This window comes from Eutrigla gurnardus (assembly GCF_963514095.1).
Source record: "Eutrigla gurnardus genome assembly, chromosome: 22".
Taxonomy (NCBI): domain Eukaryota; kingdom Metazoa; phylum Chordata; class Actinopteri; order Perciformes; family Triglidae; genus Eutrigla; species Eutrigla gurnardus.
This window is the reverse complement of record NC_139933.1, coordinates 14,977,900-15,005,520: the sequence shown is the minus strand read 5'-3', so window position 1 is coordinate 15,005,520 and position 27,621 is coordinate 14,977,900. Positions and strand designations below refer to the sequence as shown.

The following is a 27,621-nucleotide window of genomic DNA, read 5'->3' as shown; positions in this document are numbered from 1 at the left end:
AAATACCTCTTGTTTTTATTGAATTTCCATCATTACAATTGCACATAATCAGTTTGAGCAATCTAAAATATTTATAGAAATTCATTGAGCTCTAAATGAACAGTCATCAGTCTTTAGCAGAGGCTTTAGAGATGTGTAGATATACTGAGAACTTCACTTTCCATTGGGCAAAGGAGCTGTAGCCATGGTAACCCTTCCCGAAACCTTCTTCCACGTACAGTAGCATCTCTGGATACATCTCATTGTGGTACCCCCCCCCCCCCCCCAACCCCGTTTAAAGAACACAACACCGCAACATCAGAAGTCACATACAGCCTTGTGCACCAGCAGTTCACCACCCGCAACAGAGAAACACCAAGCTCACAAGTCACGTCGTAGGATTATCGTAAGTGTTTGTGTGCAACAGTTGGGTTAAAATGACGAGAAACGACAGGTTTACACTCCATATCATCTGACGGAACTAAGTCGGGCTTTTTGAGATTTCGTCTGTGACAAATTTTTGAGGATGAGGAGGAAGGTGAGCCGAATATCCTCCAATTCTCTCCATCTGACCTCCGAAGAAAAGAAAAAATAGGAGTCTTGTTCCAGTAAAAGCCTGCTGGATCATCCAGAAATACGTGGCTGTTGTCGGGCACTCAGATGAACTCAGAGGTCAGGAGGGGAATCGTGATGGGATGCGAGGATAGTTTCCACTCGGACGTCCTGCCCCCCCCCCCCTGACAGAGCTTTTACTCAGCAGGTGAAAAAAAGAGCCACAAATAGAGCTGGTGGACGGGACTTTCCACATGCAGCCTTATGAAACAACGAAACACAGGAGTGGTCCTCGACGAGGAGGGTGACGGCGGTTTTATCTGTGAGAGAAGGAGCGGGGTGAGAAGGAGCGGGGTGAGACGGGCGACCAGGACGGACCACGGGATTGGACGCCATGCTCTGCTCATTACATCACGATAAAAACACGAGCCGGATGTGAGCAGAGCTGTCGTTTGAAAAAGAAAAAAAAAAAAAAAAAAAGTGGATACTGCAAATTCTCAAATAATAGCCGGTGCTGAAGAAAAAACTAAACTCTGAACTGTGTAAACGTTCAATACTTCATACTAGTATAAAAGACGCTCTACGTGCAGGATTTTAAAGTACAATACTGCAGTCCTCATACAACATATTAAAGTATAATTTTGTCCTGCAAGCTTCCAATCAAAGCGAAGCAAAATGTCTCTTTGTTTAGTGTTGTGAAATCATGCTGGAGCAGCAAATATTAAAGAGATTCTCCATCTGCACGCTGGTATCTCCTGATTTTCTGAAGTAAGTGAACTCAACATAATCGTGTGCTGTAGGATGAAACTGGGCCACACTGCTGAGCAACATGGAAGAAAATCAGATATCATGATATTTTTGATGCCTCGATATCAATATTGTAACGATTGAAAAAAAAATATTTACACAATGACATTTTTTGATAAATAATCATCAGTAATGTGGATAAAATGACAAGAAAACGATAGAATAGTCCATTAACTTGCAGCCTTTAAAACAAGGAAAACACTAATGTCATATCACAATAACCAAAATCTAAGATGATGTCACGAATATCTATATATCGATCGATCGATGTGCTGCTCAGTCGGACACAGCGAGTGTTTTTGTTCAGCAATGTTTTTTTTTGTTGTGTTTTCCTTCGTATCGTCACATGCACGAGAAGCCTTTTAATGTGTCAGATTTATTTAAATATACTTCACAATAAACTCAGAAGCGTCCTTTCCATCGGGAAAAAAAACAATTTTTTACAATGTTATCCTATCAAAATGTGCTTAGAAGTCTTTAAATGGCGGTAGAATGTACGGTTCACTAATCCTGTTTGACAGTGCGTTTGTATGGAAGCCCATTAATGCCAATGTCAGAAAAAAAAGAAAATAATGAGCAACTTTCTCAAGATATTGACTTAGTCTCTCAAAATAATGACAGACTCCACCAACTCATTAGGTTTGCTTATTTTTTCTGACAGTGGCGTTAATGGGCTTCCATACATTTGTGATGTTGAACACCTGAAAAAAAGAAAGAAGTCGTACTTTTCTGCAATAGGAAATAAGTCTATCACCTACTTTTAAAAAAACATCTTAAATATTCTCATAATTTTGGTTGAAAAAAAGCATCTGCAGGTGATGAAAAAAGCTACTATTTGAGAATTTACATCTTTGCAGAACCTTTCAGAATAAAAGCCAAACAACATCCATGTAAAATGGTGAAATCTAGGTTTTCTGACAGTAAACACAGTTACGACGTGACAACGCGGCTCCTCGGTACAAAACAGTGCAAAACATCACAGCAGCATGCATCGGTGTGTCCCACGAAACAGTGTTCAAGCATCGCTCACAAAGACGGAGACGCGTTTAAAGGTTCAACACGGGGAAAAAGCATCGCCAGACACTTACAGACTAAACACACCTGGACTCGCTGCTGGGAGACCAGGGCCGCTGATGAGAGACCAGGTCCGCTGATGACGAGGGTTATATTCTACAGGTGGGACGTCAGAGTGATGAAGGCTCCCCGTCACCCTCGCTCTTCTACTCTCGGTCTCTTTGCGCAAACTTGCTAAATAAGCAAATCTGTGAAAACGACGCAGATTGAACTTTTTCCACAGAGAAGAGAAACATGGGCGAAGAGGACGAAGCTAAATCACTCACTCACTCTCATGCAATAAAAACATTAAAAGGCCATTTGAGTTCCTCAGCAGTATATTTCCATGTTTGGCACAGAAACATACTGGTGAGGGAGCCCTTAATGTGCTCATCATGGTGGCCGATAGTGAGCTGCGGCTGACGGGACGCCATTTTCTCCAGACTCTCTTTCAGCAGAGCCAGCTGTGGCGAAACGTCGCGGTCACGGCGACGGGAGGAACCGGAGGAGGAACCCGGTGAGGAATCTGGTGAGGAGGCTGACAGACGTTTGTTAGCGAGGAACGCTGAGGGGTTATCTGGTGGCCAGCGAGCCCAGCGGGGGGCAGGTTAAAAGGAAAGTTGGTGTGCGACAAAACAGGAAACTCCCCAGTGAACGCGTTTGCACGACGGAGCCGACTGAACTAGTGAAAGAGTCCCAGAGAGGAAAACCTGCACAAAGGTTAAAGGTCCAATCTGTCGTCCTTTTGTGTGTTTGAGGTCTTTGTCTGCAGTAAACATCTGAAAGTTGTTGCTTTTATGAGGTTTTCTGACTGTATGCAAATTTAGAAAAGTAAACCAACGCTTTAAAACCATCAAAAAACAATTACTTAGAGCGGCAATCATTCAGAATTTTACAGCTGACAATGTCCAACATGGATGCAGAGATCTTCCGACTCGTTGAAGCATCTTTCAGCTCTTTGTTTTGGTTCAGTCTCACGGCTCTCATCAACTATAGTACACTTCCTGTTTGGAACCAAACAGCAAAGTTAGCGACTGGCTGCTGAACACAGTGGAGTGAACATCTCAGGAGTTGGTGGATTTTTTTTATGGATGTAATATGTTGCATGGTCAAATTTTCCCGCTGCCCCATAGTGGCCAAAAAACAAACAAACAAAAGACTAAATAAATGCAGGTTTAAACGTGGCCGTTGTGTTTCTACTGGAACTACTGGAGCTTCCGTTAATGTTAAAGGGACAGTGTGTAGGTTTTGAATACCTCTCCACTGGCTCCTCCCCTTTCTAAGACTACAGCAACATGAGCCGCTGGGTGAAACACTGTGGCGACGGCATTTGTATTTTTCACATATTGGTAACGTTAAAAGTCCTGTAAATGAACGAGTCAGATTGAGCCTGTAAGCAACAAACAACATCGCGCGGCTGAACGAAGCTCAGCGAAAACATCAAGTCATACCCAGTAACAACATATGTAACGGCAAGGAGATGATGTAAATTACCCTAAATAAACCTAATAAACTGTGTCACAACCTCGCCATCGGGACACATACAGCATTTCAAGTTTGGTCAACAGAGTCGTACTTTAGCGTAACAGCTAAAAGAAAAGAGTCAGCTGATCGCCGAGCAGGCAACGCCGCAGCTTCCTGTCGTCAGAAACAGAGATGATGCTATAAATCTACGCCGCCAAAGCAGGAAGTGGAATTATGATGTCATGAATTTAAGGGGGGGGGGGGGGGGGGGGGGGGGGTTACAGTCTCAAAGCATAAAAGAACACGGACCGCTCAAGTGTTCAGAGGGAAAACAGCAGCTGAAATAAATAAAGAGAAACTGCAGTAAATATGTCGGGGGGGGGGGGGGGGGGGGGGTGTAAATAATAACATTAATAATAACATTAATAATATAATATTAATAATAATAATAACATCCAGTTCTTTTCATGTTGAACACGGAGTGGAGAGGGTTGTGATTGGCTCAGACAACAAGGAGAATAACGGCACACAACTGATCACAACACACACACACACACACACACACACACACACACACACACACACACACACACACACACACACACACACACACACACACACACACACACACACACACACACACACACACACACACACACACACACACACACACACACACACACACGTCACGCAGGGCTGAACGATTACAACCGCACCGGTGCCGTCTCACTCCACCCGTGTGTATTTGCGTTAGCAGGGCGGTTCTCTGCATCAAACTAAGCGCTTCTAGTTTCCCCTTTAGTTGCATCTGCAACTGGTGGACGAATGCAACGTCCCCACGGCCAAGACATCGTGACTGGTAGACACTCGTCATCATACTCCTCTCTCTGTGACTTTATAAATTCCAACCACAAGGTGGCGACACAGAGAGCTGCAGGAACGAGCCCGAAAAAACTATTTTTACACTTCCTCGTCTCTTGAACGGAGTTTGTTTTTGGTTCGACGCCTGAAATCAGGTCTGTGTTTAACAGTTTAAGAGATTTCAACAGTACTTTCCTACAATATCAAATACGTCAGTAAACAACAGTCTGGTGAATTAAGAAGCTTTTAAGTGTCTTGAGAAACGCGGTTATTAACAAATGGTTGAATGTCATCACCTCAGTCACATGACTATGTTTAGCTTTTTTTTGCCGATTGCATTCACGGTTCAAAAGTAAACGTTTGTTTGATGCAGAGATTATTTTCTGCAAAAATCCCAAATTGAATTTTTTTTTTTTTTAATTTTTTCTTTTATTTTGAAGGAAGCAGGCGGTTCCAACTTCCTGTCGTGTCATCCCTGCAGCTCTCTTTGTTTTTAAACTATCAAAAAATCCCCCCCCCATAAATAACAGACCTGACTGACGCCGGCGTGCTGAGACTGCAGAGGAAACATTTCATTTTGAAAATCTTGCCCTCAGAGCGGTAACAGACAAACGTCAAAGAATGCTAAGAATCGTAATTTCATCCTAAATGCTGCAGCCACACACGCGCACACACACACACACACACACACACACACACATACACACTCACACACACACGCACACACACACAGCCCAAAACGTGTAATCGACCTCCGTCACGATCGAGTGAAAGCAGTCGAAGTGCAGCGACTCTACTGATCCTCATCTGAGCCCAGACGTATATTCTGTACATGCAGTCAATTAATAAACCGATGCAACAACTTTGCTTTGAGTATACAAACATTTAGATTACACAATAGATTATATCTTCTTTTTTTTTCTTCTTTTTTTTTTTTTTTTAAATATAATCTGCACCGTGAGTTCTAAACTCTGCTGCGGACGAATCTAACCGAAGAGGGACTTTTTGCATACAGACGTTTAAATTGATTCCAGATTACTGCGAGCCCCCCTCTCTCTCCCATGTCAGGTGATGCACAGAGGACGTGGAGGCCAGGTGGGGGCGGGGCCTAACTCCTCGTTGCGTCTCCTCTGGGCTCCGTCTGTCTGAATCTGGAGGGAGGGGCGAGAGCATGTGAGGGGGAGGGGGGGGTCAGCGATTGGCTGCTTTTTCGTTTGTTTCTCGTATTTTCTTTGCGTTCTGGCGGATCCTCCTCCCTCCCGTGCAGGTGTGGCCCCTCAGTCCCCCAGGATGACTTTGACAAAGCTAGCCACGTCGGTCTCTTTGGCCTCGTGGGAGGTGAAGAAGGGATGTTGCTGAGGAGGAGAACGACATTCATTAAGTCTGAGTGCAATTAGGACATCGGATCTGTGTGATGTGATCAAATGTGCCGCAGCATCAAGGAGGACTTTCAGCCACGTGGACTCGCTGGTCTTTGTGCGCCCTCCGGTGTCTGATTAACGGAATTACAGGAAGCATGCGGATCAAAAAGGCAGAGAAAAAAACTCACTATGAGTTCTGTGTAAGTCGGCCGCTCTTTGGAAACCTTCTTCAAGCTGCAGACGCAAAAAAAAAAGATGAAAAGAAAAAGAAAAGAAAAAGACATTAATTGACAACGAATGCACGTGAATGAACGTCACTCACTGATCTCAGGCCAGTTTGGATCAGCTTCTAAAAACCTAAGTTTACTTTCACTTTTCCCTCCATAGGGAAAATAAAATGGTAAAACATTATAGAAACTTCCCCAATAGATCACTTGTTTTTTGTGTTTAAGTTTTCTGAAATTGTACGTTTGAATATGCAAATGAGGCATCAACTTATTAAATATGTGCTAATTATCATACATTTCCAGAACAGAAATCGGAACATCAGATGAAGCCAGGTTCATAATTCTTGGTTCATTTTCTTGACACATTAGAGTCAGATGGTTTTACAGAGGGAATCTGGGATTTATCATCGTATCCATGAATATAATAAAATCCATTTTCCTTGTTTTTAGTCATGTAATGCTTGAGGCTATGAATGATATATGAACAAACCCTGTTGTGAAAACCTTCAGAATAATGAGTGGAGATTTCTGGCTCAGAGAAAAAATTCATTTAGAGAAATTAAGATATTGATTGTAAACTAACAGACATTTTGAAGGTTTTCCATCAGAAACAAAGTGAGAGAAGAAAGAGACGAACCACAGGGAGGAGAAGTCCACGAAGTCGGGGGAGAACTGGTCGGCAGGGAGCTGAGGCGAAGGTTCCTCCACCACCTGCTTCAGCTGCTGGAACGGCGTTCCCCACGAGTCGTACGGGAAACGCAGGATGGCGAGCTCGATCTGAAAGAGAGGCCAATCACAACACAGCGTGAACCGCACGCCACCTCTTCTGGGCGGAAAATCCATCAAGAGCGATCTGGTTACTCAAATATTTGTATTGTGTTACAGATAAGACGTTGTTTTATCTCATATAAGATGATGATAAACAATAAGGTCTTCCTGCATAAATAAATCATATATTACAAATGTTGGCTATTTATTACATGATACTTCCGTTACATTATTTATTTATTTATTTTTTTAATCAGGCTGTATTTTTCACTTCCCTCCCATGACAGTACCTACAACAGCTTAAAGGGTAAATTTGTTGTTTTTGTCCAATAATAATAATAATAATAATAATAATAATGTATTAATAATTATTATATAATTATTGTTATTTATCTGCATCATTTTTCACAGCCTATACACCACTGTTTGTATTGAGCTCTCTCAACCACCATACTATTCAGGTTACTGAAATTCTGATTTTTATTTATACAAAAAATAAAATAAAAAAACAACTGGAAAAGATCAAAATCCGTCTCAAAGAAACGTGTCGCTGCTTCACTTTCACTTCTTTCTGTTTGTTACTGTCCAGGCGGCTCGTAGCTTCTCCAGGAGGAGCAGACGTGTGTTTTATTCCACACTCGCCTCGGCCGGCACATTTGCTGCTCGTCTGTAATGAACGGACTTAAAGCAGCAGACGAGGACGAGCTGCCTTCAAATGATGGGACATTTCCATAAATTGCTGAATCCGTGATGCCAAAACACACTCTCTGGTCTCATTTGAGATGTGCAAATGAGAAAGCTATGAATATTTAACAACTCATAACAAAACATCTAGATGGTGCAGCACAGGTTTTTAAATCATTATGATGAGTCACTCATCACATTCTTTGCACTAAATGAGACGAGGTCACACAGAAACCATAAATAATAAAAGAGGCGGTTTACCATCGTGATCCCTAAACTCCAGATGTCAGACTTGACGTTGTAGCCTTTCTGGTTCGTCTCGGGGTTGATCCTCTCCGGCTGCGGGACGAGAAGGAAGCATGATGTCACTTATGGCGGCGGTTGTCGGGGACGACCTGCACGCTTCCCTGTCATCCTCAACTCACAGAGCGCTATGTTCCCCGAGCACTCGCCTGGCCCTAAAACCCATCAGCCAATCAGCAGCAGAGCAGACGCGGTTTAACCGGACTCATTAGCATAACGAGGTGAACCTGTTCACTGGTTGCTGTCTGAGAAACGTCGCTCACCGGATGTCCAGCGGAAACGTTCTTAAATGTCTTTAGGAGTAGCTGGTCCACGTCGTGGTCGGGAATAACGCTACTACTTAAAGATACATTGTGAAAACTGACAAGGGGATTTCCAAAAGGGGTCCGTTGACCTCCCACATCAGGTAAGTTCTATAAAAGAAAAGATTTGAGGGTTCCCAAGATCTATGAATGAAAATGTTTTTTATGGGTAAACATAAGTCTTGAAGTGGCCATGTCTATGGAAGACACGCAAAAAGCTTCAACGAATTTGATGTATTTTTTATATCAGAACAAAAACGTAAAAAAATGCCGACTCATTTCTGGGTTTTAGCTCTCTATAAGCACACGTTGACAGTGTTGATGTAATTACCCTCACTGCCAGAGGGGGGAGACAAAGGTTCATATGGTGAACTTGTGGGCAATCAGTTGATTGTTGAAACGTCTGATGATGATTTCATGCTGAGTCTCATTCTTTGAGCTCTGTTTTGGGTCTCCACCACCTCTGGAGGAAAACATCTGTCCTTTTAGCTACTAAATGCTTCTCTATGTCCACCAGCTAACCGCTAACCGCGTCCGACAGCTGTTTGTGGCTTCTTCCAGCTTCTCCTCTGAAAACGACCCGATGAGAGCCGTGAGAGTGAACCAGAACAGTAAAGCTGCAGACAAACTCTTGTTCACATAATCATTCGTTTTAAAATGATGTTCGTCGGTTAAACAGTTAAATGATCGACTCTTTCCCACTTACCGCCATGTAGGGTTTGCAGCCGGCGTCCATGGTTTTAGCCACGGAGTCGACCAGGTAGCCGCTGATGCCGAAGTCGCACATCTTCACCTGGCCCTGAGTGTTGATGAGCACGTTGGAGGGCTTCACGTCTGCAAGACAACAGGAAGCAGTTTTGACTGTGTGACTGTCACTGGAATCTTTCTGTCACTGGAATCTTTCTGAATGATGACGTGAAGGCGTGATGCAAACGAGCAACGAGCTATGTAGCGTTCGTCACCAGGCCACGGAGGTCGCACACAGGAAGTATTAACCCATAAAAAGCACCGTATTAATAACACGGGACTCTTGCACAGCTGAAAGAGTATTTGAAGAGCATCTATCTCCCGTATGGCGACATATTCCTGAGTGAAACCGGATCGACGGGTGGGTGTTGTTTTTTTTTTAGCTTTGACTGCAGGCCAGAAAACCAAAGTGGCGAGCTGAGCGATAATTCGGAGTTCATCACTGAGCGAACCTCCGTCACATGACCCTCGGCCGTTTAATCCACTGTTCATACAATTACACCGACGAGTGCAGCTTTCAGTGGAGACTCATTTCAGGTTGACGGTGCTTGAGATCGTAACGCTAGCGTCACTTAGACGGGAACGACTGCGGACTCGATGTAACGGATCAAATGACTCACGCTGGTTTTGAGAGTCCGCTAATAGATTTAAATATCATATGGAAAAGAAGCCATGGTCATTATGAAACATACGTGGCTTCAGTGTGGCCCTTTAATGAGAGCTGAAGGAGTGAAGGAGGAGAACAGCTGAGTGCTGCCGAGCGGTGATGCATCACAGAAGTGGACACGGACTCCGACTGAGAGCTTTAATGGGTTTCCACTCAGACTCTTACCTCGGTGTATGACTTGCAGATTGCTGTGCAGATGCTCCAAAGCTTTTACTATCTGTAATAACAAAGCCCGTTAATAAGCAGAGTTGCACAACACTCGTGTGTCATCGAGCGGATCGTTTCTTTCTAAGGGAACTCACCGAGACGGCGATCTTTCCCAGGATGTCCTCGGGGATGTTCATGCCCTTCTCTATCACCTGCTTGTAGAACTTGTCCAGGGAGGTGTCCATCAGCTCCATGCAGATCCAGACGTCGCCCTGGCAACGGACAATAAAAAATAGTTAAAAAAAAAAAAGGTGCCAGGATGCGTTCCAGACGGAGGGACAGGAAGCGACAGATTGTCCCGTGTTTGTAGTCGCGGCGAGGAAATCCTGGACATCCAACTCGGCGCTGCAGGAAGCCGTCTGCATCCGAAAGTCTTTGCAGGTGTTTTGTTATGATTGGCCTGTTTGTCGTTAATACACGATGGCGGTTTGGCTGCAGGTCAACAACGCAGATCTGGACCACAGATATTAATATCAATAAATACGGGCAAGTGTGAGAAAGAAATTGTAAAACTTTGCCCATATCTGTAATTCATTACAAACATACTTATGCTCTATAACCTGCTTATAACACTGTTTAATTATAGTAATAAGCACTCATAAATATTCATAATGCTTTAAAACTTAATAATTGCAGGTTATTTGCAAACAGACCATGTGTATTATAATTCTCAGAGCTGTAATACATGTTATTGTATTGTATTATTATTGTATAATCACTATTAGAATTAATTACAATGTGATAATAAAGTAAAAAAGTAATTTCAAATAGAGTACAGCTCAACATTTTGACCGTTTTTATTGCATATATTTAATTATAAATATTTTTTATTTTATTTAAAAGATACAATGACCTTTCATAGTAAATCTAATCACATAATACCACATTATACAAATATTTGTAATGTATTACAACAATAGTAATTATGAAACACTATGATCCCTGGGAACATTTTTTAGTTAGGGTTATTGTTATAAATAATGATGGAACTATAATAACAGTGTTATGAGCAGATTAGAACATATGTATTTTTATAATGTATTATAGACGTGGGAATCACAGAATGTGTTACCTAAAAGTACGTTTAACATAAAGTGAGAAAATGTAATTAAAAATACATGTTTGGTTTCATTTTGACGTATATTTGACACTGAATCTTCTTAATTTTTATGGAGTTTTATTTAGAATCATAACTTATAATATTGTATCGCTAATATTTGCATGACCTCAGACACACCTGCATCACTATTTTTTTTATTTTTTTTTATTTTACACTAATTCAGATACATAATGGAGCTTCACTACGTCACCAAAATGAAAACAAATATTGTACCGAGAGAAATATGAAACAAAACCTTTCATCTAAATACACATTCTGAAGTTCTTAAAGCAGCGATTTGAATCGGAAGCAGTCCGAGTGAAGAAGTAGACAAGACAACGAGAACGATGAGACTAGAGAGCATGTCACCTCTCTGAAGAGCGCTCCGTAGAAGGTGACCGTGTAGAAACAGTCCACGGTCCTCATGGAGATGTCCAGGTCCATCAGCAGCCTCTTCTGCTCCTGAGTGTTGACTGTGGCCCGAATCCGCTGAGGGAGGACGACATCGAGTACGGCTCAGATTCACTTCAACAGGCGGCGAGTTAAAGAACCCAAACTCTCCAGTTGGAAAGCAAAGTTTCTGGGAATCCAGTGGTGCTGCTGAAGGACTCTGAATCTTGACATTTTACTGCAACATTCTACACATTGTGGTATAAACATGCATAGCTACTGCCCTCTACTGGTTCAAACCTGGCTATTGCAATTTCATTTTTCTGTCAGCAAATCTGGAGATCTGGAGAATAGACATTCTATAAGAAGGTGTTGGTCATCGTGACGTCACCCGATGGTTTTGAAGCCTTGAGTTCAGTCATTTGTCCGTCGCCATCTTGGAATTTTTACAATCTGGTTCTGAAAAGTAAAGCCAAACCTGAAGTGCCTTAAACTGAAATTCTCTCTTCTGGCCACCAGGGGCCATCTCCTCTCTGATTGTATAGAAGTCTATGAGAAAATAAGCCGACTTCTCTCTTGATTTATTATCTCAGTAAACATTGTAAACATGAGTTTATGGTCTCTGCCTGTTAATCGCCCTCGCATTTCTCTGGGCGGTGATTTACTTTTAGGCTCAGCACCAAGAGACTTCCAGAGATAACTTGTAGATTTATTACCTTGCACACGGCCCTCCTGTTTCTCTGTAGTGCTAACTAGCAGTGTATTAGCATTATCTTGTCCACTGTTTTGAGTCCATGGTAAAGTGGTGTCGTTTCCACATTGTCCATTCACTTCTATAATCTGTGCATTTTAGTTTCCAGTACTGCAATCTTCTGTAGAAGTTTGTGGTCGTCGTCTGCAGAGAAGGGAGGCATCTTGCTACTAATTAGCTTCAGCTCCATGTCACGTCTCCCCACGTCTCAGTGCAGGCTTGTGCTATCGGTAGGCCAAGCTTGTGCAATGCTAAGAAGGTCGTAAAAATGTTATATTATAGCAATAACCTACTATCTACAAAAAAAGTATAGTCCCAGTGATGTATAAGTGTCCAGGAGCCGCTGCTCATAATTTATCACAAAAGAAAAGCAAAAATATCAGCAGAAACTCACAAGCAGAGGTGAGAGCAAAGAGGAAAAGCGTCTGCACTGGAAGAAAGCCTCACATGGGTAAGACGACTTCAACACTTAGCTGTAAAGTTGACCTGGAATCATAAAGCTAACTTTGTTAGCAGCTTCACACCAGAATCCACATGGATCCAGATCCAGTAAGGTTGCTGCTCGGGGTGCCGCTCTGCTGCTTGTGCTCATCAGATCCACCCGTCGCTCCTCCACAGTCCAAATATGGTCACTTCCTTCACTTGTTGGCAAAAAATCCAAGATGGCGTACAAAATGCCAAACTCAAGGCTTCAGAACCATAGTCCATAAACGGACAGACGACGTCACCATGACAACGCCTATGAGGAAAACATCGCTATGGCCAAATAATCATTAACGCTGACTCGCCAACTTAGCAACCGAGTCATCCTCCCAGTCCTGACCATGTTGATGATTGAATGCATTTAAAAAAAGAAAACTCCTGGGTTTATTTACTCTTAAATCTGAACCCTCAGACACCTTAGTGTGAAAGCAGGAGGGTTACGGCTTTCACTCACCTTCACCGCCATGATCAGGCCGCTGGGCATGTGCCTCATCTTGTCCACGACGCCGTACGCTCCGCGGCCGAGCTCGCCGATCTGCTCCAGGTCGTCGGCCTTCACCTCGAAGTTCTGCTCGAGAAAGACAAGAAGGAGGCAGCCGGATGAGAGGTGGATACAAAACACTGGTTTCTGTATTTAAAACCTGCACAATGTAAAGAAGCAGAGTCTCGTCCTCCGTACAAAACCTTTTACATTATTCAAGCAGTCAGTCACTCTGAATCCTGGCCAAGTCAAGCACAGAAAAAAGCCTCCACCTCTGCCAACGGAAAATTCCACTTATTTGATGAGTTTAAAATAAATATTTCTTCTGCCTGATGGGCAGTAAAAGGCATTCCAGTCTCCCCACAATCAGAAGAGTTCAAATTCGGCTGTAATGTTCAGCGGGGCGTCTTTTACAGCGGACAGAGGCTTCAGTGAGCCGACCTTTGTGGGCCAGAAAAACACAGCGAACAGTGAGGACTTATGTAAGAGAGAAGAATATAAAAAGGTGCAACAATGACAGAAAATCACCTTCTCTCCGATGGTTACACAAGCTTTCGAATCCAAATCTCTGGGGGGTCTGAAACACATAAACGGACAGCTTATTACTCATAAACATGTTCAATTTGAGTGAAACAGGAAGTAAACAAGCAAAAACAAAATCTCAGGACGGAAATTATGTGGAGCTTAAAGAAAAAACGTGAGCATACATTTTTAAAAGTGAAAGTTACAAACAGATTTAAATAATTAAAAACATTTAAATCTAAACATTTGAAAAAATATATAAAATTATGCAAACGCAAATGTCAAGAATCAATAAAATCACAAAACTAAAATAATTTCAGAAATCAATTAAATTGTATTTTTAAATGAAAAAATATATCAAATTAATTCGAAAATAAATAAAATGACCCAATTTCTTTATTAAATTTACTAAATTAAATTTGATAGACAAATGGTAAAATCTGACTTTCCACATGAACTTCTGTTGCTGCAGGTTTCTCAATGAAGTTGAGTTTCAGACATATTGAACCTTTTGGATTTCTGCTGATCTACGAGCATTCTGACAGTCTAAAAATCAATCCTCTTACATTACGTACAAGTTAAACTAGACCCGGGACAAGCTGGCGGATTTGTTATCATTTAACATATTTCAGCAACACAGTCAGGAGGTGAGCACGAACTTAAAAACAAACATGAGGTAGTAAAGAGGCTTACACTGGAGCGGGAGGAGGCTGCTCAAACACCTCCTTAGGGAGCTTGAGCACCGGCTTCCTCTTACCTGGAACACACAAAACACAGAACAGCGTCAGAAAAACGGAGGTGAGATGAAAACTATGACAACACAGAAGTTTTACTGTCAAATGTGTCAAGATAAAAGTCCTTTTAATATCTCGCAGGAAATATTTAAAATATCGAGTATCACAATATTTTGTTTTGTGACACTGTATCGATTCTAGGCAGAAATGGAGAACCAGAACCAGGACTGAGTGGAGGCAGACTGTCTGACCCTGCTGTGGTAAAATGAGAGATTTTCTCAAGGGACCCTGGTGCTTGGAAACACTACTGCTTTTGTCCACAGGGGGCGCCAAAATCAACACAACATGAAAGTTCCTGGTAGAAGCTTGTAGGTCACAGAAGCCGAGTGTTAAACCTTGAGACCAGCATTGAAAGAACTGGGGCTGCGACTCACCATCATTTTCACCATTGCTTGATTTATTGTTTTATGAGTAAAATAGTGAAAAATGCTCATGAGAACCTCTCAGAACCCCGAGGTGATGTCGTCTTCAAACCACTTGACCAAAAATTCCAAAAGGCAAAGATGTGAAATTTGAGAAGCTGAAACCACAAAAAAAAAAAGACTCACTAATCTGTGTTTAACGCAGCGAAACGTCTGCAAAGAGCTCTGACGCTTCGGGCCAAGTGAAGTGAGCGCAGAAGAAAGGCGACTGATGAGCCTCCAGAGAGGACGCTCCCGCCGGCAGCCGAGCATACCGCAAGATGAAAGCATACTTGACTTCTTAACATAGCTCAGCGCGAGAGATCAGTTGATCAGAGTTCATCCTGGTCAACCTTTTACACTCTCCGTCTCCCAGCAGCAGCAGCAGCAGCAGAGCAGCACGGTGGGCAAAACGGCATCATGGGAACTTTCTATCAACCTCCAGACGAGCTGCCGAGTTTGTAATATCTATCAAAGCTTAAAGGCGTTAACCGTCTGTATGCATCTGCAAAACGTTCCGAAGTCAAAACGTAACGATGACTCGTCCACCGATGACTCGTCCGCCACTTTAAAACTCCCACTGATGTAAAACATCCGGCAGCAGCCGTCACAGAAAATCATCTCATGTCTCTGATGCAGGCTACGATTTCTACATTTCCTGTTGACATAGCAACAACAGCGGCATCATGGACTTACGGTTGGATGCAGTGAGTGACTCCAGATCCTAACTGAATGTAACGGATGCTGAGAGTAAGAAGATAAAGAGGAGGAGGAGGAGGTCTGGCAGCTCAGGTGTGCTCGCTCCATCTGAAGGCGCTGCACTGACGGTTTCACGGCCGGGCGCCTCATTTACGGGGCGTCACAGGTTGCTAAGGGAGTGACTCTGTGTGTGTGTGTGTGTGTGTGTGTGTGGCCATCTCGTGTCCAGGCAGCATCCCGTTCAAACCTCCTCAGACTGGGTCGACCTGCTGCGAGCCGGTCGCATGTTTGTTCAGATCCGTCCTGACCCCCGGGAGGAGGAGGAGCAGCCATGTTGGATCTGCTGTGTCTGAAATTGCTATCCTCTCTATATCGAGTTATCCATGTTATAGTGCTGTCTGAGTATTATTATGCCCCGTAAAGTGGACTCAAAGGATCCCAAAATTAATCTTGAAAAGTAGTGCACAACTCATGATCACTAACCGAGTATTATAGACCATCATGCATTGCTCTGGAGGAAAAATTGGCAGCAATGAGAGCAGACAGATCTATGCAAATAATGTAATTAGTGTGAGTAGAGCATCATAACTGCTCCATTAGTTCTTACCTTTCACAATAAAAGCCCTAGACATAGACACTGCTTACCAGGGGAATTTAAACCTACTTGCAGCGATTCAATCAGAGGCAACTCAACAAAACAGCTTAAAATGTTCATTACATTAAATGATGTGAATATTTATTATGGATTAATCCGATATGTTTAATTGTGCAACAGCAGCGATGTCTACGTAGTCCTCTATATAGTCCTCTATGTAGTCCTCTACATAGTCCTCTACATAGTCTTCGATATAGTCCTCTACATAGTCTTCGAGATAGTCCTCTACATAGTCTTCGATATAGTCCTCTACATAGTCTTCGATATAGTCCTCTATATAGTCCTCTACATAGTCTTCGAGATAGTCCTCTACATAGTCTTCGATATAGTCCTCTACATAGTCTTCGATATAGTCCTCTATATAGTCCTCTACATAGTCTTCTATCTAGTCCTCTACATAGTCCTCTATATAGTCCTCTACATAGTCTTCGATATAGTCCTCAATATAGTCCTTTACATAGTCTTCTATCTAGTCCTCTACGTAGTCCTCTACATAGTCCTCTACATAGTCTTCTATATAGTCCTCTACGTAGTCCTATACATAGTCCTATACATAGCCTTCTATATTAAGTCCTCTATCTAGTCCTCTACATAGTCTTCTATATAGTCCTCTACGCAGTCCTCTACGTAGTCTTCTACATAGTCCTCTACATGGTCCTCTACGTAGTCCTCTACGTAGTCCTCTACATGGTCCTCTACATGGTCCTCTACATAGTCTTCTACATAGTCCTCTACATAGTCTTCTACATGGTCCTCTACGTAGTCCTCTACGTAGTCCTCTACATAGTCATCTACATAGCCCTCTACGTAGTCATCTACATAGTCCTCAACATAGTCCTGTATATAGTCCTCTACGTAGTCCTCTACATGGTCCTCTACATAGTCCTGTATATAGTCCTCTACATGGTCCTCTACATAGTCCTTTATATAGTCCTCTACGTAGTCCTCTACATGGTCCTCTACATAGTCCTGTATATAGTCCTCTACATGGTCCTCTACATAGTCCTGTATATAGTCCTCTACGTAGTATTCTACATAGTCCTCTATCTAGTCCTTTATATAGTCGTCTATCTAGTCCTCTACATAGTCTTCTACATGGTCCTCTACATGGTCCTCTACGTAGTCCTCTACGTAGTCCTCTACATGGTCCTCTACATAGTCCTCTACGTAGTATTCTACATAGTCCTCTATCTAGTCCTATATATAGTCGTATATCTAGTCCTCTACATAGTCCTGTATATAGTCCTCTACGTAGTCTTCTACATAGTCCTCTACATAGTCTTGTATATAGTCTTCTACATAGCCCTCTACATAGTCTTCTACATAGTCCTGTATATAGTCCTCTACGTAGTCCTGTATATAGTCCTCTACATAGTCTTCTACATAGTCCTCTACATAGTCCTCTTCATAGATAGTGAGTATTGAATCAGTGAGTCATTTCAGACTCCAACCCCCTGTTTGTTTTTATGACGCTCTGAACAGGTGACGCATAAAGATTTAAGGTAACGTTTAGGATCGCAACACCGTGCGCCGCCGCCCTCTGATGTCTCAACTCGCTATTAAAACTCAACACTGAAGGTGTGTCTCCTCCTTTAACGGTGGACGTGGAGCGGCTCCAGAAGAATAACTGGAATTTCTCACATTGCAGCGCTGTCTTGTGGGAAAAAAACAAACGAATGGGCCGAGGACGGATGTGTCAGTCAGAAACCTGTCTCTCTCTCTCTCTCTCTCTCTCTCTCACACACACACACACAGACACACACACACACACACACACACACACACACACACACACAGTCCTGGTCTGTGCAAACAGTGGTGGGTGTGACGCTGCCGTGCTATGCGGCCCTCCGCCGGTGGCCTCCTGGTCTCCACTTTCCAAAGCAGCTTTGTTGCACTAAAATGTCAGTTTGAGCTCCTCCTACACGCATTTACACAGACAACAATAGTAACTGGAAACCACAGAACACACTCGGAGGGAGAGAGAGCACCTGCTCAGCCCTCTCAGTGTGTTACTTTAACACCAGAATTATTTCCAATTTCCTATAATTATTATTCCCTCTGCATCCGGATGCAGGAATCATGCTGATGTGGCAGTGAGGTCACACATCACACCGCTGACATCAGCTGCAAGGATGATGCATGTTTGTGGCCAACAGGAAGTGAGCGTCGCACTTGACATCAGTCAAGTCTTCTTGTTTCATTTAGCTGCTTGTTAGCAAGACACATAAAACAATTCTAAGTTATATTTAGTGACGAATTTCATAGTGTCGGACAAAACGTTAGCTTTAAGGGCGTACAGGTAGTTAGCATCGCTCGCCTTACAGCCGTCAGATCACGATGCAAGAATCGGGATGGAGCGATAGAAAAACAGACAATAAGTCGATCGTGGTGAGTTTCCATTATCGGGATAATCGTAAACATCGTTGCTAGCTGTCGACCTCTGCTATCTGCTATCATGGCAGAGAAGTGAAAATTAGAGCCTGATTTAAAACATATAGCATACAAATATAGCATCCTTTATTTATGATTCATGTTTATGTTATTTAAAATTATTTGATTGTTTGTCAGTATAAAAAAAGAAAGGTTTGTGTGTCTTATCTGTTAAGTAATACAAATATTTGTTTCGGAAACAAAATGCAATTCCAGTCATTCCAGTATGTTTGAGTGCGACATCTGCACATACATTACCACGGCTTTACTAAACTGTAAACGTGCAGAGACGTTGAGCTGCAGGCGCAGATTCCTGCGTGGAGTCGTTAATGGCTGCGTGTCGTCACGGCGATGCAGCCGAAGCAGCATGCAAATCAACCTGCAGCTCAACGAACAGGAACGCTGGATTCAGAGCTGAAAACCTGCTGCTGCTGGCGGAGAAGACAACGATGAGCGAACAGAGGTGTAAGAAAGAGAGAGGAGGAGGTGTTGGGGGGGGGGGGGGGGGGGGGGTTATGTAATCTACGTGGCCGGCAGCAATGCAAGCTCTGCTTTCTATCACAACGCTACGAAGTGATGGGAAAAAGCATTCAGAGCTTTGCCTTTCAGTCACAGAGCTGAAACAGCGTAATCGATTAATGTGGCGTCATAAAATCTTTTTACAATCAGTTTTTTTATATAATGCAAAATAAAAAAGCTTCACAAATGCAAATACTTGCCGTGGAGCTCTGTGTGTGAAAGAAAAAAAAAGCTTGGTGCGCGGATCGTGAACTCTTAGGAGAGCTGGTGTTCAAGGAACGAAGTTTTATATGACAGATCCAGATTCTCATCAGAGCGAATGACTTTTCTGTGTCAGCAGTACAGCCTACTTACCACTTTGAATAATGTTTTCATATTTATTTTATTTGCTCCCAAGTCCGTTTTACGCCGCCGGGATTGCAGCTGAAAGAATGAGGCTGATATTGTCAAACACCACGTCATAAGAATACATCTCAGCAACACAGACATTATTTTAAAGTTATATTTTTGGCCTTTTATTGCGGGAGGACAGCATGAGAGTTAAAGGGGCAAGAGAGAGGGATGACATGCTTTAAAAGAGGAACGCAGGGCGGATTTGAACCCAGGGCAGTCATATTATACGACTATTAACTTGTCCTGCGGGGGGGGGGGGGGGGGGGGGGGGGGGTCATATTAATCCTGCAGTGTTGATTGCAAGGTCATGTCAAAATAAATGATATCGCCATGGGGGGTTATGCATAAAGTGATCAGAGGTCTGAAAATCCCACTGGTGGGTCTAAAAATAAATAACTTACAGACCCTAAAAAGAGGAAAATAAGTATCAACATGTGGAGAGACGGAGGTGTTTTCTCTAAATCAAATGAATCTGTGTCATTGACTCATTATCTGCTGGTAGCGATGTGTTTTCCTGCGCTGTGACCAGAACGTGTGGCTGAAGCATAAAGTTGTACTCATTTAGGCGCTGGCTAGCTGGTTAGCTAGCTAGCTTGCTAATTCCTTGCTACAGTTGCAGAACGTAAAAAAGGACATGAACTGCCGGACGTGGTCACGGTTTTAGCTTACTATTCATGATGTCTCTTTAGCTATTAGCTTATAGCAATTGCCAGCGCTAATGCTAATCGTTAGCATGCTGGCTATTGTTATTATTACGGTTTAGGTAAAAATGTGTTGTAAAGTCTGTTTTAACGACAAAATACAGTCTTATAAACATTTGCAAATTTGAGTTTACATTCAATGCATTAGCAATTAGCATTAGCGAGACATCGCTGTCGACCCCTGACCCCCGAGGACAGTCTGCCCCGGGAGCGCCATGGGTCCCGGGACGTGGCGAGGACCAGGCGAGGGGTGGCCTTGTCAATAATACTTCAAGTTCATGCAAAGATATAAACCATTAAAAATGAAAAAATAAACTTTTCCCTGTTGACCAACCAGCTGTGCAGCTTTCCCTTCATTGTGACTCAGAAGGTGCAAAACAAGAGGAGGGCGGGTGTTCCTGTGCAGGTTATGGAATAGAGTTAGGGCGCAGTACGAGCACTTGGGGTGGGTCACCCCGGTTCTTTCCTAGCCGAACGGGACGAAAGCAACGTCAAAGGAAAAGGTGCGCTGGATTTATAACACAGGACACAACCGGAGCGTCATTGGGAAGCAAGTCAAAGCAGTTTCCGTCGAAGTCAAAATGGTATCTAAAATGGAACGTGAGTCCTCTCCCCACCAGTCTGCACTCAACTTTAGAAAAAGCACTTAATTACTTTCCACTGAGCTGACTAGGAAACACAGTGTGCGATCTAAAAATATCCCATCTCAGGCGCTCTCTAGATCTCGTTGCGTAACTCAAAACACACAATTCCTTCCTTTATTCTTGCTGAGCTCAGCATCGAACGTGCACGCTGCGGTTTCGGGCACTGCGGGTTAATTAAATGCAGCAGTACGTCTCCGTCCCGGTGATTTGCAGCGCGTGAGCTCAAGTATGTGCGGCGAAATGCCAGAGCGAGGCCACAGGAGATGGGTGTCTCCGCCACACCCGACACGTGCACACCATCGGCCTCGCCGTGCACGAGCGTCCCGCCGGTGAGCAGTGGAGGAAATACAGGAACGCTGACAGGGAGGTTTGGACGGGTCGGAGTGTGCAGGGGGGGGATGCGTGCAGAAAGGGCCTGCCTGATAATGAGCTCTGCATGTCACGGGGGGAGAGGCGGCGGCCGCGCTCGTGCACACGGCCTGGAATTCCAAGAATGCGGAGAGTTCCTCAATGGAATTCCTCGGAGCTGGAGGAAGACGGATCAATCACGGAGGGAGGGAGGCCGGGACAGGAAATGGCAACGCAGAGAGTAACGCAGGACAGAAGGGGAGGGGGGGTTAGAAAATAACTTCTCTGCCGCTTGGCCCCCCGAACCGCTCTGGCAGTGTGCGAGTTACTCTACACTTCCAAAGATGGCAGCTCCTTTAGCTTACAGCTGTCGGAGGCTCCTTTGGGAGTCACCGAGTCCCAAAGCCACTTCCTGCCACACTCGCAGAAATGTACGAGTGTCGGGGTGTCGGATCACGGCCTCCACTGACCCGGGTCAAGTACGAGTACCCGAGACCACGACGGCACGGGACGATGTGAAGATGTAATGTGACGACTACGCCAGACAAAATAATTCACGATATTATCCCGATAATCATCAAAATGTTTAAAATGCTTAAAATGTCACTAAAACACACTGGAGCCACTTTACTTTTTTTTTTTAAAAGAAACTAATATTTTTATTGCATCAAAGATAAACAACTTTTTCACCTTTTCATCATAAATCATAAAGTTCTCCCTGCATGAATAGAGGATAAAGGCATCCTGTATTATGTGAATCATCACTTCTCTAGATAGTAACTAGACGGCTGTTTCAAGTCTCTCGTGATGATATTTATGATGCAGCGTTTTCAACAAATACATCAACAAAACTGATAGAAGTGATGCAGCCGGAGGAAACGGGCGACAGCGCCCCACGTTTGTTTCGTAAATGCCGTCGTCTGCTCGCCTTCACAGGAACTTCCTTTTAATCGCAACACTGATTAAAAATAAACTTCCCACCATCTGTTCTCTTAGATGCTGCTGGAACTATTTGTCCCCTCAAAGGTTTCCACCTAAACACTTCACGCCCGTTTCATGTTTCATGGCGATAAACACAAACACATTTCAGTCACGTTAAAGTGGCAGTCCGTAACATTATCGTCTATTTAATTGTCTATTAAGTTCCTATCTACCAAAGAGAGTTAAAACAATCATGTGACCACTAATAAAAGTGGGTGTACCTGCTGCTTTGCACAGAAACAGGATCTCCGTGTCTGTGGCGACATTCCCGCAAAATTCAAAATTCGCTTTTTCCGTCAGTCAGCAGCGGTTGGTCTGCAGGTGAAGCTACTCACGGAAACGTATGCTACGTTTACTTGTAATGGGAAATCGGTAACTTCCAGCTGCTGAGTCAGGCTCCCTCTAGTCTAAAGTGACCAGGTACATTTCATTACTGCTGACTCACAATAGAGGATCAACAGGCAGAGAAAGAAGACCATTCAACTTCCAGTCCAAGAAAAAGAAACAACAAACTAATGGAAGTGAAGAAGGAAAGTCATCAAGAAGCAAAGTGAGTCCTTTCAGTGTGGAGCATTTGAAGGCATCACGCAGATGAGAGACAGTCGACACTGTTGGATGAGGGAGATGAGTCCCAGAGGCTCGCCTGCAGTTCCATCTACCGCCAGAGAGGCCGCTAGAAGCAACGCATCTCTATTCTAGTTCAACTAAGAGAAAGTAATGTGAAACGTCTCATAATACGGATATTTAAACCATATTAAACCGGACTAAAGAGGAATTTCAACATAAAATATTTCATATTTGGTTAGTTAACATAAACACAATATACAGCACAGTTCTATAATGTATCGCTAATTATCGATGTTCCCGTATAAATGATGCCAGCGATGTTAATTGATTAGCCGATCGTTTGTCGATTAACTGTCCTTCATCAAAAATGCAAAACAAATCATCAGTTTGGCAAATTTTGTTTTTTTCCCACTGAAACAAACCGTTCAAAAACGTATCAAGAGATTCTTCTGTCATGTAAATTATCTTTAGTGTTTTTCCACACACACACACACACACACACACACACACACACACACACACACACACACACACACACACACACACACACACACACACACACACACACACACACACACACACACACACACACACACGAGGTGCTAATAGGAGCCGGTGAGGACGTGTTTTAACACAAGCAGAAAACACAACAAGCTCCGGTGTGAAAAACTGCTGAAGGTTGGAATCAAACACTGGTGAGAAAAGAAATGCATCATCACGGTTTTATGTATCTCTGCTGACAGGAAGTGTGGAAAAAGCCCTAAATGTTGGACAGAACGAGCCGCAGGCTGAACTCACGCTTCACCCTCTGAAAATAGACGTGGAGTTAGCGGATCACGACGCTCTGAACGATTCTACTGTTAAAAACACACCACGGCCGACAACTGGATCAACAATCGGCCCTCCGCAGCAGCAACTTTGGTATCCGTGCAGCTGAAATCAGCCCCCATTTGCATGACAAATGGGACGTTTGTGCAGCGGGGGCGAGGGCCGGGCCCCGAGGGCCCGTGGGGGGGTCCCCGAGCCGGGAGGGCCTCGCTGTCACGCTGCCGCCGGCCAGCAGAGTGCACAACGGCAAGGAGCAGGGAGCGTCGCCGACGGAGACGGAGGACTCAACGTGCATCAGAGCCGAATGATGTGAGAGGAGGAAGTCTTCTCTCGGTCGGCCGTGATGTCGATGAAACACTCGGACCTGATGCTTATTTTAGATCCGCAGATCTGTTCTCGTTTCCTTCAGCGAGTTATACAACACTTTCAGGCCCAGCAGAACAGTTTGGTTCTTAACAACCAGATTACTGTCTATCAGCTTCATAATCAGCTTCTTCTTGTTTTCTTGTCAACTGTATGTTCTTGTATTTGTGGAACGTTCTTGTGGAGCTGCTTTACTTAACATTTAGAGTCAGTATTTATCTTCCGTGTTTCTGAGAGAACAGGAGGCGGGACGTTGGGAGGAATCTGAATACTTCAGCTCTGTGCAGAGCTGAGGCTGGTTTGAAGGATGGATGATGTTATTGGTTGAGATCGGTTGGTACCCGCTGATGTAAACAAGCATCAGATTTTGTTTTTCAAGGATTTTGAGTTAAAAATACAAGCCTGTAGGTCTTAAAGGGTTCAAATCAATCATTTCAGTTTTTTGTTCCATGAAAAAAAAAGGTTTTCTTAAACGTTCATTAACTGTTGTTTACTAACTGGAGGAATCCCAGCAAGCTGTAAACACAAACTACTGTTTAAGAAACGATTCAGAGTTCCTGCTCTCCTCACGCTGACCTGTTGACCCGACAGTGAAACTTCTCTTCACTGAGACTGGGAGCGTTCAGCACCAGAGAGACGTGAGAAACGTCAGCTGGATTCATTCACATTATAATACATGTTAGTTCTCACATGGCCAACGTTGACTTCTAAACCAACTGGTTGCAGATTCGCACTTATTTCCTTCAGCAGCAACCTTCAGATTTACAATATTCAAATATTACAGACAACAGTCAAAAACACAAAGATATTCAATCTACAATCATATAACAGACTGTTATTGTAGCTTAATAAACTATATTGGAAAAAAAGAAACACTTGCCACACTTTCCTTAAAGCCCAAGGTGATGTGTTTTGTTATAAAATATAAAAATATAATAATAATCATAATAAATAGAAACATCAAATCTATAATCACACAAGCAGCAGAACAGCAGCAAACTAGCACCGGGGAATACACAACGCATCGTTTATGAAAGTAGCTGCTGAATTTTTCCTCTAATTGACTAATTGATGCAGCTCTAATGAATTATTAAAGTCATCAGTGAGGGTTCCTGCAGCAGAACCGCTAACAGGACCGAGAGGCGGCTGACAGAAGCTGTTCTACGGCCGCGTAAAGAGTCCAGGCTGAAACGTAACGCAGCAGATTATCCGTCAGTCAGGGAACTGGCTTCCAGTTGCATGTTCTACTTCGTGTTCTGGATCGTTCTACACCGTGTTCTGGACCATGTTCTACACCATGCTCTGCACCGTGTTCTGGACCATGTTCTGCACCGTGTTCTGCATCGTGTTCTGGACCATGTTCTACACCATGTTCTGCACCGCTCTGCACCAGGTTCGGCATCGTTCTACACCGTGTTCTGCATCGTTCTGCACTGTGTTCTACACCATGTTCTGCACTGCGTTCTACACCATGTTCTGCACCGTGTTCTGCATCATTCTGCACCGTTCTGCACCGTGTTCTGCACCGTGTTCTGCACCGTGTTCTACACCATGTTCTGCACCGTGTTCTGCACCGTGTTCTGCATCGTTCTACACCGTGTTCTGCACCGTGTTCTACACCATGTTCTGCACCGTGTTCTGCACCGTGTTCTGCACCGTGTTCTACACCATGTTCTGCACCGTGTTCTGCACCGTGTTCTGCATCGTTCTACACCGTGTTCTGCACCGTGTTCTACACCGTGTTCTGCAACATTCTACACCGTGTTCTGCACCGTGTTCTGCATCGTTCTACACCGTGTTCTGCACCGTGTTCTGCACCGTGTTCTGCATCTTTCTATCCCGTTTCTGCATTGTGTTCTGCATCGTTCTACACCATATTCTGCACCGTTCTACACCATATTCTGCACCGTTCTACACCATATTCTGCACTGTTCTACACCATGTTCTGCACTGTTCTACACCGTTCTGCACCATGTTCTGCACTAGGTTCTCCACTGTGTTCTGCACCGTTGCATCATCAGTGAACGATAGCAAAAACGGTCTTCTGGTCTCAGGAACGTCCCAGACCACCAGAGAAGAACCCGTCATTATTCATCACCGTGAACCGGCTGCAACGATCCAGTTCCTGTGTGGGACGGAGAACCATCGACGGAGCAGATAAACGCTGCGAGGATCTGACCATCGGGGGCTCTCTCTCTCTCTCCTACCTGCTCATTACTCTCTGTGTGTGTGTGTGTGTGTGTGTGTGTGTGTGTGTGTGTGTGTGCGCATGTTGTGCAATGTACCAGCCTCACTTCTTGGAAAACACAGCTAGAGGAGGAAAAAAACGCCAGAGCTGCTTTTACTGCAGCTGGTTGTTTTCTTCTTCCTCACTGATGATGTTTGCGGCTGCAGAGCTTCGCCGCTCGGCGCTAAAGTTCGGGGTCAAAGTGTTACCCGGTGCTTTCGTGCACGCTGAGGTAAAAGCTGCACATCAGCGGACCCACGCACCCAAAGTGGGGGGGCTGACACATATCCAGTTGCCTGGACAGCAGCCCCCCCCCCCCCCCCCTCTGGTTCTTGAACTCACCACCACTTCACAACAAATTCTATTATTAGATTGTTCATTTTCTGTCCCATATGCAGAAGCAAAATCAACACCCAATAAACACTCAAAGTTGCACCACTGACAGCTGCAGGCTGTCACGTCACGTTGCCCTGCTGCACCAAAGAAAAAGAAGAAAAAAATCAAAAGCACGCCTCTTTTATTTCATTATTTACCTTGAGCAACGTGCACGCGCCCGGGCCATCAACTCAGAGCAGAGTTCATTAGAAAGAGTTGCAGTGTCCTTGTCTATCTCGTGACTATTAAAGGCGCCCTGTGCTCGACATCCCCGCCTGTGCGCTGCAAACAACGTCAACCCGGGGAGAGAGAGAGAGAGAGAGAGAGAGAGAGAGAGAGAGAGAGAGAGAGAGAGAGAGAGAGAGAGAGAGAGAGAGCACGCAGCATCGTCTTACCAGGAACTGTGCAAAGGGGAAGATCTTAAACAGGAAATGCACACTGACCCTCCTAAAACCATGTAACTTTAAAATGCACCGGCCGTGCTCGCGCTGCAGCCGTGCATGTTGCAGAGCCGTGCAGCCGTGATTGCATGTCGCGTCGTCGTGCACGGATCGGTGTAATGTTCTTACCTCCCTTCGGCTGAGACATTTCCCCTTTGCTTTGATGAGGGGGAGGGGAAGCACAAAAGACTTTGCCTTCTCTCTCACTCCCTCCCTCCATCGCCGTCGCGCTGGAGCTTCGGCGGCTTCGCTCTGCAACAAAGATGCAAAACGCGAGCCTCGGTCTTCATGCACTTGGAGCCTCTTTGCGTCCGGAGCGCGCGACTCGCTGCAAGGAAGCGACGCGTCGGTTGCACGAGCCCCGCGGGCGTCGGCGAAACGGGCGGTTTTGCAATTGCACTGCAAAGAATTCTCCGCAGCACTTACATGATGGGCCGAGGCTGGCAGCTGAAAGCTCCTAACTTGGATCAGTGTGAGCCCCTGCGAGAGAACGCTCTTCCTGCTTGGAGCGCAAAGGACGGTGGGAAATGGAGTCCCACGGCGTT

The 27,621-nt window shown here is 44.2% G+C and overlaps 1 protein-coding gene across 3 annotated transcripts; it reads right to left on the bottom strand.

Moving 5' to 3' along the window:
• On the bottom strand, positions 1 to 27,621 carry map2k6 (mitogen-activated protein kinase kinase 6). Of its 3 annotated transcripts, XR_014596529.1 has the most exons (13): positions 27,206 to 27,621; positions 14,402 to 14,465; positions 13,715 to 13,763; positions 13,160 to 13,273; positions 11,451 to 11,570; positions 10,078 to 10,194; positions 9,941 to 9,992; positions 9,068 to 9,195; positions 8,018 to 8,095; positions 6,942 to 7,081; positions 6,266 to 6,311; positions 5,410 to 6,071; positions 1 to 5,367 (listed from the first exon to the last, which is right to left on the bottom strand). XR_014596529.1 is itself a non-coding variant. In XM_084002250.1 (12 exons), the coding sequence occupies exons 1-12, from the start codon at positions 27,294 to 27,296 to the stop codon at positions 5,994 to 5,996; spliced, it is 1,077 nt and encodes a 358-aa protein (XP_083858376.1). In that variant the 5' UTR covers positions 27,297 to 27,621; the 3' UTR covers positions 1 to 5,993. The 3 variants fall into 3 exon arrangements, 2 of the variants coding, with proteins under 2 accessions (XP_083858376.1, XP_083858377.1); XM_084002250.1 differs by having other exon boundaries at positions 1 to 6,071; XM_084002251.1 differs by lacking the exon at positions 27,206 to 27,621 and adding an exon at positions 26,795 to 26,847 and having other exon boundaries at positions 1 to 6,071.

What these genes read in the sequence shown, in the direction of transcription:
- map2k6 (XM_084002250.1), bottom strand. Translation starts at nt 27,296, where the DNA reads ATGGAGGGAGGGAGTGAGAGAGAAGGCAAAGTCTTTTGTGCTTCCCCT. An exon ending in ACGGAGCGCTCTTCAGAGAG is followed by an intron (nt 10,195 to 11,450) that starts GTGACATGCTCT and finishes GTCCGTTGCCAG; the next exon opens with GGCGACGTCTGGATCTGCAT. An exon ending in GCTGCAAACCCTACATGGCG is followed by an intron (nt 8,096 to 9,067) that starts GTAAGTGGGAAA and finishes CTCGTCCCGCAG; the next exon opens with CCGGAGAGGATCAACCCCGA.